Source organism: Solea solea, chromosome 11 (assembly GCF_958295425.1).
Source record: "Solea solea chromosome 11, fSolSol10.1, whole genome shotgun sequence".
In the NCBI taxonomy this organism is placed as follows: Eukaryota; Metazoa; Chordata; class Actinopteri; order Pleuronectiformes; family Soleidae; genus Solea; species Solea solea.
In genome coordinates, this window is record NC_081144.1 from 27,759,743 (window position 1) to 27,777,776 (window position 18,034).

Here is an 18,034-nt window from a genome sequence, read left to right on the forward strand (position 1 = left end):
CCCTGTGGCTCTTTAGAGGAAATACATGCAGAGAACAGCTGACTGAGGCCACTCATTGATGCTGGAAAAATATGTTTTTAATCAAAGTTTAAAAAAAAGAAAAATACATCATATCTTAAAAAAATGTATTGGAGTACTGCATCATTGCCTTCACCATAAATATACTATATATATATATATATATATATATATATATATATATATATATATATATATATACATATACACACATATATACATATATATTTATATATATATATACATATACACACATATATATATGTATATATATATATATATATATATATATATACATACATATATATATATATATATATATATATATATATACATATACACACATATATACATATATATATATATATAACTCCCACAGTAACACGATGTCGTCATTTATCAGGAAAATGCAAAGCAATCTCAACAGAGAACAAGAGGTGAGACACTGAGACACTGAGACACTGAGACGCTGAGACACTGAGACACTGAGACGCTGAGACACTGAGACGCTGAGACACTGAGACACTGAGACACTGAGACGCTGAGACACTGTGACACTGAGACCGTCTTTGATTCAATGAAGCAAAAAAACAACTATTAAATGCATAGATTGTGACAAAAAGAGACATTTTGATACGACATAGATACATCTAATCTCATGTGATGTTAAGTGTGAGATTAAAGGTGGGCGTGTCCCTGTGGGGACAGGCAGGTTAAACTCACACACACACACAACCACCCTGACTCTGCATTTCACTCGTCCTCCTTCTACAAACCTTCCTACAACAGGACAGCAGTGGGTGCTGGGTACAGGGTTACCCCCGACCTTTGACCTGCAGGATTCAAACAGTCTGAGCCAAGCCCATTTACCTGCCGTGGGCCCAGAACACAGTCTGAGACGATGTAAGGCACCTGGATCCTGGACTCTTCCTTTAAAGACTGACCTTTTCAACACAAACATAGTGTTCAAGTGTTGAAAGTGACACTAAGTGTGTCACACACACACACACACACACACACACACACAAAGCAAGGACACCAAACAGCAGGAGGAAATCTTGATAACTTTGATTTTCTATCAAGTTTCCAAATATATTTATTTTTCTCTAACCTAAGTGAATATATATATATATATGTTTTTCTTTAAAAAACTGAGCCATATAAATATATGTAAACATCAGTGAGGTATTTCCACTCCATGCGGCGACATAGAAAGAAAATAAAAATGTGTTTGTTCGTCTCATTCATAACAAACTCTTCAGTGAATTAGTACATGAGTCAAAGCCTTGTTCCCGTAAAGCTTTCTTTGACCTTCTCTGAACTGTAACAGAAAATGAGCACGTAACCATGGCGATGGGGACAGTGGAAGGTAAATCGAGTGCTTATCCAGTAATTAGCAGCTGGGTAATAAGGTGTCACTCAGACAGTTCTCTGAGTGTGATGTTCTAAATAACATCACCTCCCCCCTTCACTCCCCCCTTCACCCCTCCATCCCTATCGTCGCTTCTTCAACTCAATGAAGAAACACAGCCACTGGTTCTCAGGTTAAAGTCGCACACACCAGCCTGGACATGGAGGTAGAGTCGTACACCGGTCGCCACCTAAAACAAGGGTCACACACGCTAACAGCCATTAGCTTTGTGCTGTGTGCTTTTCAGTAACTCTTGCAGTACGTCCTTAGAAACACAGTCGATCTGTATTTTTCATGTTTCATCTTTTTGCCAAACTTTGGCTCATTCTCCTGTGTGTGTGTGTGTGTGTGTGTGCCTGGGCTGCTGGTTTCAGCGTCTTCTTTGGGAATATTGTCCCGGTCCATGTTGTTGGTGCTGGTGAATTATATGTGGATGTTGTGGTGGCGAACCTTGCTGCAATCTAGGTCGACCCGGCGAGCTTCAGCGAAAGCCAGGAAGGTGCAGAGGCCCAGCAGGTTGACCACGGTGATGAGGGCGAACACCGATGCCCATGAACCTGTCGCCTCGATCAGATACCCAGAGAAATACACCATGAGAACCCCTGTGGAAAACACACACATGCCATTACAGTGATGGTTTGTGTTCTCTGTGCAGAGAAGCCGGCCCAGCTCAGCTCTGTTAGTTTGTGAACAGGAACAATGTAACATCATCTGTTATCTGTTATGTGTCCAGCAGCAGAGCAGGGGGCGGTGGGAAGAAGAAATATTGATTTATTTTTAAGCAGTAGAATTCACTTCTGAACATTTTGTGGGTAATTCTTTGTGTTTTCAGTCATACTCCAGTCCATCACTTTACTCGCACAATGTTGCTGTTGCCTCCATCTGACTTGACAAAAAACAAATCACTGCCATAAGAAAAAGTTCTCTTTAAGTTTTTTAATGTTCATTTTTTGGAACGTTTTTTTCTCCTTTCAAAAAGAAATAACTTTTTAAAACCCTTTTGTGTTTGTACAAAGGGAAAATGTGTTTGTTTCCTTCAGGAAAACCTTGTATTATCATTATTATTATTATGATCAAAATAACACTTTTCAGAGAGGGATAGTGGTGCTACAGCAACCCCTAATGGCCAAAATCAGCATTTCAAAAACAAACAGAAAAGAAAGCAAAAGAAAATGTTGTCCTTTGCACAACCCCCTGAAAGGCATGTGGATTTCCCTTTTTTAAAGACCAATGGAAGCCTATTGTTCTACAAATTTCTTTTTTATCCCAAACATTAATTTGAGTTATTATTTATTTCACTTGCCTTTAAGGGCTTTAATTGGATTGTTAATGAGTGACACACAGTGTTATGCGGAGCTGATAAGCTTAATCAGCATCACGTGAACTCATTTGAATGCAAGAGACATGTGTTTATATTTAAAATTTACGCACTGCAGTTTTTATTTAGTTTTTTTTAAGGATTATTACATAAAACTGTCAGCTTTGACGTACACCATCTTGAGTATATGTTCATTTCTTTATCCTGCTGTTAGACAGCCCTTTCCCAACAGCGTGTTACTTTGTAAACCACTCATTCCCCACAATATACACACAAACACAAGTTATTGCTCTACTTTGGCCTCCAGTAAATTCAAATATCAGATTCAGAAATACTTAATCAATGGCTAAGCAAAGTTGTGACAGTAACTCCAACCAAGAATAGACAAATTCACAATGTATGAAAAATGAAGTATACTAAGAGTTTAAAAGAGAAGAATTATACAGTAAACAAACGATAATATAAAATACATGCTTAAAGCAGAGGCATTTCTTTTCTGCAATTATTACGAAATAACTCTATTGCAAATATCAAATATCTTTACTATATAATGAATACTCACTACTGTGGTCACACTGATGCGGTGCAGATTTCCCAGCAGTGAGTTTACAAAGAGTAACGATGAGATAAGAAACAGGGAGGGAGATCATGTTGATGCTGTGTCTGGCTTTATCAAAAGGGAAGGGTGCTAGCAAGCTAATGCTATCTACTTAACCTAAACTGAGATGCTTGGAGAAGAAAAATAGCACAAACATCATTCTTGGCATTGTCATTTACATTTTTACATTTAAGCCTTTAGCAGACACCTTTATCTAAAGCGTCTTACAAAAGAGGAAGAAGCTACACAGAAGAAAGAAATCCACGAGACAGGACCAGTGGACTGACAGAGGGTCAGGGTGCAGACGTTCATGAGCTTCTTAAAGACAGACAGCGCGCGGTAGATCATTCCACCAGCGTGGAACGACACATGAGAAGAGTCTGGATTGTCTTGTGTTGACATGAGCCTTTAGGAAAGCATTTAACTAGCTTAATTACCCTCATGGAGGGGAGGGTGACAGGGTTGCATGCAGCCCATGAGGCGTATCATGCCTTAAAGGCTAGAATGTCTAAAATGAAGTGAATTAAAAGAACTGAATTGGGTTTAACCAATAAATATGATTAAGTGTTTAAATATGCTGCAACATAAATCTAAATCTATATTGCACAGGTTATCATGACAGTTATATTTAAAGTATCCGACCCAAACAGATTAATATCTGTGTTCAGCATTAGAAAGCCTTTGTTCAGAAAGAACAAAGTAAAGACCTGAAGATAAAGGCAGCACCAACAGCTCCTGTGTACTGACAGGTGATAGCAGTAAGTGGTTTACAAGATGAAAAACACTTTTCCTGTTGGAAAAGGTTGTCTGACAGGAAGGTAAAGCAGTGACTATATTCTGTAGTAAGTGTAGTGAGTGTGGTGAGTGTAGTCAGTGTAGTAAGTGTAGTGAGTGTAGTAAGTATAGTCAATATAGTAACTGAAGTAAGTATAGTAAGTATAGTAAGTGTAGTGAGTGTAGTAGGTGTCGTAAGTGTAGTAAGTGTAGTGAGTGTAGTAAGTGTAGTAAGTATAGTAAGTATAGTAAGTGTAGTAAGTATAGTAAGTATAGTGAGTGTAGTAAGTATAGTAAGTGTAGTGAGTGTAGTAAGTGTCATAAGTAGGGATGGGTATTGATAAGATTTTTGCGATTCCGATTCCATTTTCGATTCTGCTAAACGATTCGGTTCTTTATCGATTCTCTTATCGATTCTCATTTGGAAAAAAGGAGAACAAACAGGTCAATTAGAATCAACTTTAGTTCAGTTAGAAGTAACATGACTTTACAAACTGTCTTGAGGTATAATAATAATAAAATAAATATTCTTGTATGTAGAAATTAACAACATACAATACAAGATAAGTTATTCTGTGGCAAATACAAGAATGGCCAGTAACATCCAGTAACATTTTTCTAATAGCCAGTGACGAATTCAGTCAAACTCAATGGAACTGTGCATTATTACAGCTATGACGTATTAACAATTCTTCTGCAGAAAAATGAGCATGTCTGTTAGTAATAGCAGGTTTTACAACGAGGCAAATGGCGCTAACATGATAGGCAGTGTTGTTACCTGCGGTATTAACAGCAGAGGAGGACATGCTAACGTTGCTGCTGCTGCTGCTGCTGCTGCTGGGTTGAGAATCACTCCGGAGCGTATCGAAAACGCGACATTCATTCAAAGTTATCGCATGCTGTGTGCGCAAATGTTTCTGCATATTGGTAGTATTTCCTCCCGTTGATGAAATCTCCACTTTGCAAATATTGCAAGTTACCCTGTTGTCACCCTTTCTCGTGAAATGTAACCACACTTTCGAGCGTTTGTACCGCTTGGGTGCCATGTTGCCGGCTGCACTGCACTGGACGTCGCTACGCACGTTGCGTACCTATCTTGCGTAAGCTACGCAACGTGCGTGGTGACGTCATTCGCGCCCGCTCGGAATCGATAAGGGAATCGTTTGCAAAACTGGCAAACGATTCCAAGGAATCAAAACAGTCGGAACCGGTTCTCAACAAGAACCGGTTTTCGATACCCATCCCTAGTCATAAGTGTAGTGAGTGTAGTAAGTGAAGTAAGTATAGTAAGTGTAGTGAGTGTAGTAGGTGTCGTAAGTGTAGTGAGTGTAGTAAGTGTAGTAAGTATAGTAAGTATAGTAAGTGTAGTAAGTATAGTAAGTATAGTGAGTGTAGTAAGTATAGTGAGTGGAGTGAGTGTAGTAAGTGTAGTGAGTGTAATAAGTGTAGTGAGTGTATTTAGTGTAGTAAGTGTAGTGAGTGTAATAAGTGTAGTGAGTGTCGTGAGTGTAATAAGTGTAGTGAGTGTAGTGAGTGTAATAAGTGTAGTAAGTGTAGTGAGTGTAATAAGTGTAGTGAGTGTAGTGAGTATAGTAAGTGTAGTGAGTGTAGTGAGTATATTGAGTGTAGTAAGTGTAGTGAGTGTAATAAGTGTAGTAAGTATAGTGAGTGTAGTGAGTATAGTGAGTGTAGTAAGTGTAGTAAGGGTAGTGAGTGTAATAAGTGTAGTGAGTGTCATGAGTGTAGTGAGTGTAGTGAGTATAGTAAGTGTAGTGAGTGTAGTGAGTGTAATAAGTGTAGTGAGTGTCATGAGTGTAGTGAGTGTAGTGAGTATAGTAAGTGTAGTGAGTGTAGTGAGTGTCATGAGTGTAGTGGGTATAGTAAGTGTAGTGAGTGTAGTGAGTGTAGTAAGTGTAGTGAGTGTAGTGAGTATAGTGAGTGTAGTAAGTGTAGTGAGTGTAATAAGTGTAGTGAGTGTCATGAGTGTAGTGAGTATAGTAAGTGTAGTGAGTGTAGTGAGTGTAATAAGTGTAGTAAGTATAGTGAGTGTAGTGAGTATAGTGAGTGTAGTAAGTGTAGTAAGGGTAGTGAGTGTAATAAGTGTAGTGAGTGTCATGAGTGTAGTGAGTGTAGTGAGTATAGTAAGTGTAGTGAGTGTAGTGAGTGTAATAAGTGTAGTGAGTGTAATAAGTGTAGTGAGTATAGTGAGTGTAGTAAGTGTAGTGAGTGTAGTGAGTGTAGTAAGTGTAGTGAGTGTAGTGAGTGTAGTAAGTGTAGTGAGTGTAGTGAGTATAGTGAGTATATTGAGTGTAGTAAGTGTAGTGAGTGTAATAAGTGTAGTAAGTATAGTGAGTGTAGTGAGTATAGTGAGTGTAGTAAGTGTAGTAAGGGTAGTGAGTGTAATAAGTGTAGTGAGTGTCATGAGTGTAGTGAGTGTAGTGAGTATAGTAAGTGTAGTGAGTGTAGTGAGTGTAGTGAGTGTAATAAGTGTAGTGAGTGTCATGAGTGTAGTGAGTGTAGTGAGTGTAGTGAGTGTCATGAGTGTAGTGAGTGTCATGAGTGTAGTGAGTGTAGTGAGTGTCATGAGTGTAGTGAGTATAGTAAGTGTAGTGAGTGTAGTGAGTGTAATAAGTGTAGTGAGTGTAATAAGTGTAGTGAGTGTAGTGAGTATAGTGAGTGTAGTAAGTGTAGTGAGTGTAGTGAGTGTAGTAAGTGTAGTGAGTGTAGTGAGTGTAGTGAGTGTAGTGAGTGTAGTGAGTATAGTGAGTGTAGTAAGTGTAGTGAGTGTAGTGAGTGTAATAAGTGTAGTGAGTGTAGTAAGTATAGTAAGTGTAGTAAGTATAGTAAGTGTAGTGAGTGTAGTGAGTGTAGTAAGTATAGTAAGTGTAGAAAGTATAGTAAGTGTAGTGAGTGTAGTAGCTTCCTGTCAGAGGAAGTCCTGTGTATCTATATCTATATCTATCTCCAGTGTAAATGGTCATGTTCACTCCACTTCATCACAAAGGCAGCGCACACAGTAGAGTCACTTCACTCTTCCCTGGTAACCTCTAACTGCCGTCTCTCTGCTCCCTCCATTATTCATCTGACACAAACTCAATCATGCTCTTTTGATGAAAAATGCATCACACATGAGCCCCGGTGACTGACGGTTGAATTTAGACATGCCGATGAATAATTTCAACAGATAAAAAACAAACAAACTATAATTTAGCAGCTGCCGGTATGATTCATCATCATCATCATCATCATCATCATCATCATCATGTCTCACCTGAGAAAGCGCCACAAGTATTCATGACACCTGTGTGAGAAATGTCAAATTTAGTATGCCATTAAAATTGCACATGTTGTTTTTATCAATTAAAGTTTGATAGAAAACTGAAAGTTTTTTTTGAAACTTACCAAATAATGCTCCAGCGCAGGATGGAGCCAGATCCTGAACATTTACAGAAACCCCGCTGTAACAGACACGTCAGTGCACCAGTTATAAAGTGAGTCCTCAACTGACTCCAAACAAAATGAATAATCATACTTCAAAAATGTAGAATATCATCAGAAGAGAAAATGACAGTCAAAGAAACGCCAATGTCACTGTCGCCCTGGAGGAACGTGGACAAACAGGTTATAATAATAATAATAATAATAAAGAGAACAAAAAACAACAAACTGAAAGGTCATCTACTGTCACACAAACACTACACAAATATTACACCTCATACCTCACTCACAGCTACATTCCAAACCTGTGCCTGTATGCAATCAAACATTTAGGCAGGTAAAAGTAAAAGCCCTATAATCTGGATTACAGACTAAATCTGGCAACATCATGTATGTTGTTTACAAAGTACAGTCCTTCTGAACTTTACTTCGCCAGATTAGAGAATAACAGACTCATTTTCCTTCAATGGTTGACAACAAGATGACAATATAAATAAATATATGATTAAGAGGCAGTGGGTGAAGCCGCTGAGCAGCTTTTCAACTGCAGACGTGTGATAAAGTGTGACAGTACCTGTGACTGAAGGTGGTGAAGCCCATGGTGGCAGACACAAACGCTACAGCCCACGGGAATGTGGTGTTGCCACATAGAAGCAGGGTAAACACGCTGGACACGCCCATGGAGAAGAACTAACAGGAAGAAGATGAACACACATAAACACGCCATTCACTGAATACAACAGGAACAAAGTCATGAGTGGACATTGTACCTGCATCAGCTTCCTCACTGACGCTGTGTCGAAGCCTGAGGACACAGAGACGTAAACAATACAATTACACACATGCTTCATTTCTCATGATCGACGTTTAAACGTGATATCAGAGGCTCGACCTCGATTGATGAGGTGGTCAGACAGACAGCCGCTGAGCAGGGATGACGGGATGGCCACTAACCAAGGAACCACGTTGAAGATCCAACCCTGTGGGAAAAGTAGAGTTTCTGGGACCGTTAGCTGCTGATGTGCCGTCGTCACAGTGCGGCTTGTTACCGTGGACGTGATTACAAAGGTTAAGTGGCTGGATTTTCAACGCTGTCAGTCAACGATGCTGCTCAGAGTGTTAGCGACACATTTCTTTGGAATTTAGAGGGAAGCAGCAGTGCTGGGATGTCGTGACCTCACAAACGCACACATTTTTCCTTTCTAGACATTTCTAATCCCTCCAGACTAATAACTTCAACAACTACTAAAAGATGCAAAAACTTTTTCAATCTATAGCTGAAATTTGAATGGCTAACATTAGCTTACAAAGTACAAGTTTCCAAAAGGAGCTCAGAAAAACACATTTTGATGTTATCTTAAATTTCAGTAGTGGTTCCACAACTGTTGTAAAACATTACCAGTGACAGGAAATAGTCACACTTTCACAGAACAGTTAGAGCTGTTTTGATGTTAGTGGTTAGGTCAGAGTACGGCCCCGCCTCTTCTGTGAGAGAGGAGTGACATGTTGTCCTTCCTGTGCTGTATCACCTCACAGAGCCGTGTTTAATAAAGGAGGGGTCCCTCTTTACGTTCAGACCTGGTTTTGATCCTCAGTGAATCCTCAGTGAACGTCAACACTGGCGTTGAACCTCTTGTTCAACAATACGTAGCAAAGTGCAGCAACTGCTTTGGCCGCTGATGCCTTTGGGCTATGTGAGCGAGCCGTCCGCGTTGTATGAATGGATGAATAAGAAAACTCCTAAATGCCTTCATTTGTTCACATTTCTCGTAAAGTGTTCACATCGTACGGTTCCCTGACAGTAGGCGTTCCCGCGATGTCACATGACCGCGCTTTGCTGTGCTCGTACACAGCTGTGATGTCACTCTGAGAAATAAGATGTTTCTGAGCTTGTTATGGCCTTTAGGAAGGTTTTTCAAATATGAAACTCTATGAATTAAACATATAGAATATAAAGATCTATACATGCCTGTGTCCATGTCTCCATGTCTCCAGGTGTCCTGTGGACACTTTTATAGGCGTCTCTTTTACTATTGTGCTCAATGGGAAAATTGCTTTCTGGGCCTGTGAGTATTTTTTGTTGCAGTTCACGGAAGTGACCACCATGACAACATTGTCTTCAAGGCAGAGGGGGCGGAGCTCTGTCCAGTTCTTATAATACATGGTAAACCTTTATATCATTATAAAGCCATATTTGAGACACGTCTAATGTATTATTCCATAATTCTTTACTCCACAGTTGTAATTGTTTCCACATATTTTCAGCCAATATTTATATATATATATATATATGTATATATGTATATATGTATATAACATATACAGGAGAGTGTTTGAAGAGGATCAACTGTGTTGATGAGTATGTGAACATATATATATATATATACATATATATATATATATATATATATATATATATATATATAGATATATATAGATATATATAGATATAGCAACATGTTTACCTTGGCTTCAGGGAAAGAGTCTTTGAAGAATGTTGGCAGCCACGACAACAGAGTGAAGAAGGTGCACGCTGTGCAGAGGTGTGTCACGATCACAGCGCTGTCAAAACAAATATCATGTGTCATGAGGGACACATTTGTATGATACATGTCAACAGTGCATGCACATTGTTATCTCACCACACTGCAGGCTGTTTGAAGAGCCGCAACCAGTGTCTCTTGGTGAGTCTGGACTGGGGTCCACCACTTCCCAGGGACTCCAGGGTGATGATTGGCCCTGCACAAATAGATGAGGTCATGACACTGACTCCAAGTACAACATAGGAGTGACAGTGTTTACGTTGGCACTGAAATGCAGGCTGTAATCTCATAAACACAGACGTAAGTAAGAACCTTAGAACCTTAGAGGACACATGTCAGGTTTCTTACCATATCACATGACAGTGGCAGCTGCAGCACGTCATTATAAATGCATTCAAACTTGATTTGTCAGAGAAAGTGAAAGACGTAGTAGTAGTTCGAGTTAAAGCGTGCCCTTGCCTTCTCCTTTGAGTAGACATTTCCACATGCAGTAAGCCCACAGGACTGAGAGGAGCCCAGACACATAGAAAACACTCTCCCAGCCATACAGGTCTAACATGAGGGAACCAGCTCCTCCAATCACCAGCGTTCTGCAACAACAACAAGAAACAGGTCATTACAAGACATGAAGACACAGGCCAACACCTTCAACACATCAGAGTGCAACAAGTCTTTCTCCACATGTGGATGCAGGCATGTGACCGTGAGGTTAAAACCCGTTTGACTGATTCCACTAAATATATTCTACAATAGTTGACTCACCCCAGATAGGAGCCACTTCCCACAGTGCTCATGAGGAAGCCTCGTTCACTCTCGACCACCTTTTGAGAGCACAGGCTGGCGAGAGACGGATAATGAACTCCTGAGATCAAGAGAGAGCAAGAAGAGAAAATGATTTCAAGTCATGTGGGACGTTTCAAATCCTCTTCACACCCAAACTCTCACCAATTAATGAAGTGAAGAGAGTGTCAGTGAGCTGGGGAACAACCCATAATGTAATAACAGCCAATAATGTAGTAACGGCCAATAATGTAATCATTTAAATGTAATAAAACCAATAACGTAATAAATTGCCAATAATGTAATAAAGTTGTTGAGCCAATAACGTAATAACTGAGGTATCACTTAATTTTATCCAATTTGTGGAGAGAAAGTGTCACACTTAGCCTTAATATTGCATCTTACAACAGATATCTGACCTTATAGATACCCCTCCACCCTCAAACCCCCCGTCCGTATGTGACCATACGGACGCTTTGACGGGGTCGTACGTTGCAGTCATGGTATGTATATATATGTAAGTATGGTATTGCAATTCACCGCCAGAGTGCTAGTGGCTGCTGGAATGAGTCGTTAACTGACCAATGACACAATGACACAATGACCCCCCCCCGACTCCTCAGATCAGCACAACGCTGCAGAAAGCATCGATTTCCCTGGAATATTACTAATCTCACAGTCATGTTGTCACATAAATGAAAGGTCAGGTTGATACTTGTGCGTCGCCTCCGTGCAGTAGCTACAGGAAGTTTCACACACAGAGGTCTCATGATATGAATCACTGAAAACACGTCATTTCACCACAGACACAGAGGTCGGGTTTAGAGTTTATGTCCACTGTGCTGCACGTGCTGCAGGGATTATCGTGGATTTATGGAGTCAAGTCACAGATATTGGCCACAGATTATGTCAGAATGTAGAGTTTCCAAATGAGCTTTTGTTCAATTCTAATTTTTTAGTTTATTCAAAGTAAATAACTTTTAAATACAGTGTAACAGTGGTTAGAATCTTTCTTTGTCATGGTTTAATCACAGGAACGACCACAGCCCTGAGCCTGGATTCAAGCAGCAGCAGTACAGACACCTGCACGCCTCGTCTCGCCTCGCCTCGCCATGGCACGGCACGCCATGGCACAGCACGGCACGGCACGGTTTAAGTAGTGTTTCCACTACCATAGTAACCTGGTACCAGGTACTTGTTTTAGTAGCTGCTCAGGCGAGGTTCCAAAAGCGTGCTGAGTAGGTAACTATGTGATGATTGGTCAGACTGCCGTCACAAGAAGAGACGTCTCACACACAAATCAAGCTGAACTGTAGATCACTTAAAACTACTTAATAATCCTAAAAACGTGGGTTAATCTCCAACAACTACAGAAGTCTGGTGTAAAGTCTCTAGTCACTCATGTGTGTGTGTGTGTGTGTGTACGTGGCATATAAAACGAAGTCACCGCAGTTTCACTCAGCCGGGCAGTGATGACTCCGCCCATGTTAAGTAGGTACTTGTAGTGGAGATGCAGCCTAACCAATAGTAATAATAATAATAATAATAATAATCCCCTGTCCCTCCAGTCCAAACACACTTCTGCCACATCTGCCGTGGACTGAACAAGTCATGACGTGCTACAGGAGTAGAAGCTGAAAGACTTTTTTCATTTGATTCCAAACCTTTAAAGAGCTTTCAATGACAGTTCTGAGCAGATACTTTGGAGACAGAGATTAGATTTTTGAACCTTTGTTTTGACCAGGCAGTGAATATCCAGGTGCATCTCAATACATTAGAATATGGTGGAAAAGTTCATTTATTTCAGTCATTCAACTCAAATAGTGAAACTCGTGTATTATAGAAATTCAATAAACACAAACTGATGGGGGATACAAGCAGGGTTCAAGCCAGTCCTGCAGCCGGGATTCAGAAAGAGCGACCATGAAGCCATCTTTCTGATCCTGGAATATAAACAAACCATGGCGACGACACGTGAAGTGACGCGCTGCTGTGCAGAGAATCTCTGGGGTTCTGTCCAGAGGAGAATGAAAAACAGATGAGCTGAAGGCCAGTGGGCGTCCGTAACCACCTCAGCAGTGGCACACACTGATCACCTGCGCGCCACGCCCAACTGAGGCAGTATTGAGTACATATAAAAGAACGCCAACGATTCATTTTTTAAATTGCTCTTGTGGTGTATTCTAACTTTTAGAGACTTCAGTGTATTGAATAATACAGGCTTTCATTAGTGAACTAAATGAACTTTTCCATGATAATGTCATTTATTGAGCTGCACCTGTATATGCACAGTAGCATCAGAGGTAATTCAGGGTTACATTTCAGGCCTGAGGACACTTCAACATGCGGACTGGAGGAGACCGGGACTTAGACCATCCTCAGCCACATGTGCTCATGATGCAACATAACATCTTGCTCATTTTAAGTGCTACACCATTTCCTTTGTTCATTTCATGGGTGACAAATGTAACTTCTGAAATCAGCCAGAGACTGGGAGTCCTGGAGGTGCAGACTCAGCAGACTCAGCAGACTCAGCTGGAATAAGATGGAATAAACCTTAAAAATAGTGCAATCAATATTTCTGAGGTCTTCTGTTTCCTCAGAGTCATTCATCCATCCCAGCATGCACCTCACCTTGCAACAGGCCCATGAGAAAGCGGGCGAGTGTCATGGAAAGGATGGGCTGTGAGCAGAAGTGAGCCAGGACGGGTGTGAAGGCCGTCATGGAGCCCCAGGCAGCAGCAGACAGCAGGAGCACCTTTTCACCTCCCACCCTGTGAACACACCACACAGCCTGGATTAACCCTGGATTAACTCTGGATTAACTCTGGACTGCGATCACATTAAGAGCTGAAACAATTAATCGATGAATCGATTATTAATCGACAACTATTTAGATTATCGATGAATCAGTTTGAAGCTTTTTTCATGATTAAAACAAGATTTCTGATTGTTTCAGCGTCTTAAATGTGAGTATTTTCTTCATTTCTGTACTCTAGATAACAAAGAAATCATTTTGCTTTGTGGACAAAACAAGACATTTGAGAACATCCTCATTTCCAGGTCTGACAAACACCGATCAAAATTCTTTAAGGTTTTCTGATATTTTATCGACCAAACGATTAATCGATTAATGGAGCAGATAATCGACAGATTGTCAAAGAAGAGAAGCCATTATCACAACTACTGTGTCACAACATGATGAACATGACCCACCTGTCACTGACGTAGCCTCCCAGCACTTGGGTGAAGCAGTAGCCCCAGAAGAAGCTGCCCAGCACCATGCCAGACTCCCTCTTGGTCCAGCCGAACTGCACGGCCATGCTGACGGCACAGATGGGCATCGCCACTCGGGCGCAGTAGAGGAGACACGTCCCGAGCAGCAGGACCACGGTCCACACCCTCGCCACCGGCCTGCACAGGGGACAGATGGAGATCATAAGAGATACAGCAGAGCTCGTAACATGAGAGCTAGTGACGGGAATGCAGGGTTGACAGCGTGTTGAGCAACCATGAGGAGCAGGGATGCACGATATTTATCAGACTGATAAAATATCGGCCGATTTGGGAGAAAATGACGTCATTTTTTATCAATCCCATAAAAAGATCCGGTAAATTAATGAAATTAGGGGAAGTTTTGACGCGCTGGTTAAGTCATCTGTCGCGCCTTACTAGCCTGACCCGTCACTGCCCGATTAACAATGAACACGTCTCCACCATCGCTAAGGACAGAAGACGAAAGGTTTTAACACAACCACTCTTATCGCTCGCCTGAAAAGTCGTCATCGTCGCGGTGAAGCCGCACTGAACGAATACGAAGCAGCCGCGCTAACAGTTAGCGGTGCTAAGGCTAAAACAACACAGAGTGGTGACGTCATTATTCAGCAGGTGTTTGAAAAGTGGAAACATGTTTCAGGAGAAAAGACTCAAAACATTAACGACATCGCGCTCCACGACCACACTTTTTCTGTCCTTGTGTTCCGCCCTGCCCTCTACAACAACAACAACAACAACAACAACAACAACAACAATACTACATTTAATTTAAGGGCGCTTTTCAAAGCACTCAAGGTCACCTTACAGTCATGAAAAATACAATAAATACAGACAATAAAATTACAAATGTCAAAGCTAAAATATTAGGAACTAGAGAAGGTGGGGGGGGGGGGGGGGGGGGTCAATATTGCCACACACATGCATGTCCCACTGATCCCTCACTGAGCAAATAGAAAAGACAATGTTGACATTAGACATTAGAGTGACAGGTGAACAGACGGTTTGGGGGAGGTTCAAAATGTTGAGTAGAAAGTGGAAATCATTTTAAGTTTTCTTATTTTGAAGCATTAATAATTCTGTAAACCTTTGGTTGATGATTCACTTTATTTTTGAGGATGCACTTTGTTTTATTTGTTTGATTCATTGTCAATGCATTTCATTTTATATTTAATACATATTTACTGTTATTGTTCTTTACAGCACATGACCACAAATAAAGATGACCATCACTGCATCGTGCACAAACTGAAATTAAACTCATTTAATTTGAATATCCCTAACACCTGTAATATGTAATAGCTGTGGGGTAAATAAGGGCACTTTATTTAGTTCCAGAGTGAGGGAGTTTTGGGGGGAGGTTAGATTGTACGTACAGGAGATTCTTTCAATTACTTTAGAACTGATGAGAGGCTCTTTCTGCTAGGTCTTTACCCACAGGGTCATAGAATAAAGATTCAGGAAAAAACCTTTAGGGTTAGGGTTGGTAAACCCTCTATTGCTGTGTGGTTTAGGGAACTAACCAAACATCTCTTACCCTCTTAAGGACAGACAGGAGGTATTTCTGTGCGGGCTCGTTTTATCAATTATATGAAGGATAATGACTGTTCACGCCTGATGGACGGGCCTGGATCAATATAGATGCTCCCTCTGCACGATATGTCGAGTAAGTGGGTATAGAACGGCAAACTTGCCCTGACGGTGTTTGTTTTCACACTTCTGTAACTTTGTTCACATTTCTCTGTGGCTGTGTGTTCTTGTATGTTTATTGTTTAAAAAGAAAAGCAAAGAAAAGACTGAAACATTTGCATATCAATGAAAGGTAAATACAAACAACAGACTGAAGGGTCATGTGACTCTGGCTCACACTTCCCCATTTCGTAACAAATATAGTTTAAATTCAATGAAATCTTAGTATTATGTGAGAACACAAGATTAGCAATCATCCTTGTGACCAGGGGTCTCACACTCAAATGACCTGGGGACCAGGAGGGGGATGGCACGTGAAAGCAATACGAGTTTAAAATGACATCACGTGACCTTTGTGACAGTATTTAGCATTAAAGAAATGAATATATAAACAGCACAGAGCTGGTGTAGAAACAACAAAAGGAAATTCAAATAACACATCGTTCAGAAGCGCAATGACCCAGTGGACGACATTTGAAGAGAAGTTACAGAGGACGCAGGAGTTTAAATGATGTTTCAGGTCCCACTGAAGGACGAGAGTGACGGCGACAGCCAATCAGCGGGGTTCAACGTGTCTCACGAGGCTTTGAAACTAAAGTCCTACCTGGACCAGTTGGTGTTGGGCTCGGACCACTTCTTGTGACATCCTGGAGCCCCGCTCTTATCAGGCGGACTGGTTTCCTTGTGACAGACCAGATCTGGATCATAGTTCTTGCCATATTTTTGAATTACTGCCATTCAAGGCGATGTTCGCAGCAGCAGCAGAAGCAGAAGCAGCAGCAGCAGCAGAAGCAGAAGCAGCAGCAGCAGCAGAAGCAGCAGGAGCAGCAGGACCCTCTCTCCTTCGTCTGTTTCACTTTAACTTTCTTGTTTCTCTGTCACACCGCGGTGTTTTCTCTGCGGGTTTCAGCAGTTGACTCCATGAGCTGACAGACAGACGGACAGACAGACTCCAGGACGGACAGACAGACTCCAGGACGGACAGACAGACTCCAGGACAGACAGACACACTCCAGGACGGACAGACAGACTCCAGGACGCAGCCTGTTTTTCCTGATGCTGGAGGAGGAGTAACGATCCACGTGTCACTTTTTCTCTCCTCCCAAAAACATCCGCGCACTTCTCCATGTGACCGCTAGGGGGCCACGAGGACGCGATGACTGACATCACAGACACCACGACGCCTGACGTACAGTCATGACGGTGCAGTAAAAACCACGTGACCCATCTCTACTCGCTCTGTGATAAGCCCCGCCCCTGCACGCCTGACTGTTCCTGGCTGTTTGAGTGACGACACAATCATGACGTCATATTCTGCGTTAACTACAACTTTTAGTGACACAGCGTGCAGAGGCGGTTCAGCGGAGTCTGGGGCCCCCATGGGCACCAGGATGTCGGTGGAAAGTCAGCACATGAGTAAACAATGACACACACATATTTGACACCTAATCAAACAGTAATCATCAAAATAACACAATCAAAGGAAAAAACGTTTAATCACATTAATGCACTCAGGAGTGTTGCATATTTCTTGATGTTGATTGCTATAGTTCAATTTCTTCCCAAAATTGAAATGTTACAAAATACATTTAATACATATTATGAAGAGCTAAGCTTTTTTCTTCTTCTTTTTTTACATTCAAACACACACACACACACTTGTTTTATTTCTCATGTCATGGTTAAGAAAAGCACTTAAGGATGTGAAGTCAGTTGCTTTTCTTGTGCTGCTCACAGCTTTCAGGTGTTTTAATCTCAATCTTGTACAGAGAGAGGACATGTTGTGTTCTATGGTTGTGACGCAGGTACAGACCTGTGAAGAGTGAGAACATGACAACTGTCGATATATTGTTCTAGTTATTCAATATTCCTTTCTTTGGAAGAAAGATGTTATGTGTATGAAAACTCAGCTTTTTCAGCCTCCTCTGCTGACAACTTAATATAATATAATTGTAATTATATATAATAACAATGGTAATAATAATAATAATAATGATAACATAATAATAATAATAAGGATGATAACAATAATAATGATGATGATGATAATAATAATAATTATAATAATAATAATAATAATGATGATAACAATAATAATAATGATGATGATGATAATAATAATAATTATAATAATAATAATAATAACAGTAACAATAATAATAATAATGATATAACAACAATAATAATAATAA

At 40.7% G+C, this 18,034-nt stretch overlaps 2 protein-coding genes across 2 annotated transcripts in view; one reads left to right on the top strand and one right to left on the bottom strand.

Annotated features, from left to right (window-relative positions):
- LOC131468264 (NACHT, LRR and PYD domains-containing protein 12-like) overlaps nucleotides 1–18,034 on the top strand; it is a 211,408-nt gene that overhangs the window by 170,630 nt on the left and 22,744 nt on the right. The gene's annotated exons all lie outside the window — the stretch shown is intronic.
- On the bottom strand, nucleotides 484–16,893 carry slc17a9b (solute carrier family 17 member 9b). The gene is made up of 13 exons (XM_058643712.1): nucleotides 16,447–16,893; nucleotides 14,097–14,294; nucleotides 13,515–13,654; nucleotides 10,863–10,962; nucleotides 10,560–10,690; nucleotides 10,200–10,296; nucleotides 10,023–10,119; nucleotides 8,450–8,537; nucleotides 8,328–8,362; nucleotides 8,132–8,247; nucleotides 7,522–7,577; nucleotides 7,391–7,420; nucleotides 484–2,031 (listed from the first exon to the last, which is right to left on the bottom strand). Exons 1-13 carry the CDS (start codon nucleotides 16,578–16,580, stop codon nucleotides 1,853–1,855), a joined length of 1,401 nt encoding a protein of 466 aa, XP_058499695.1. The 5' UTR covers nucleotides 16,581–16,893; the 3' UTR covers nucleotides 484–1,852.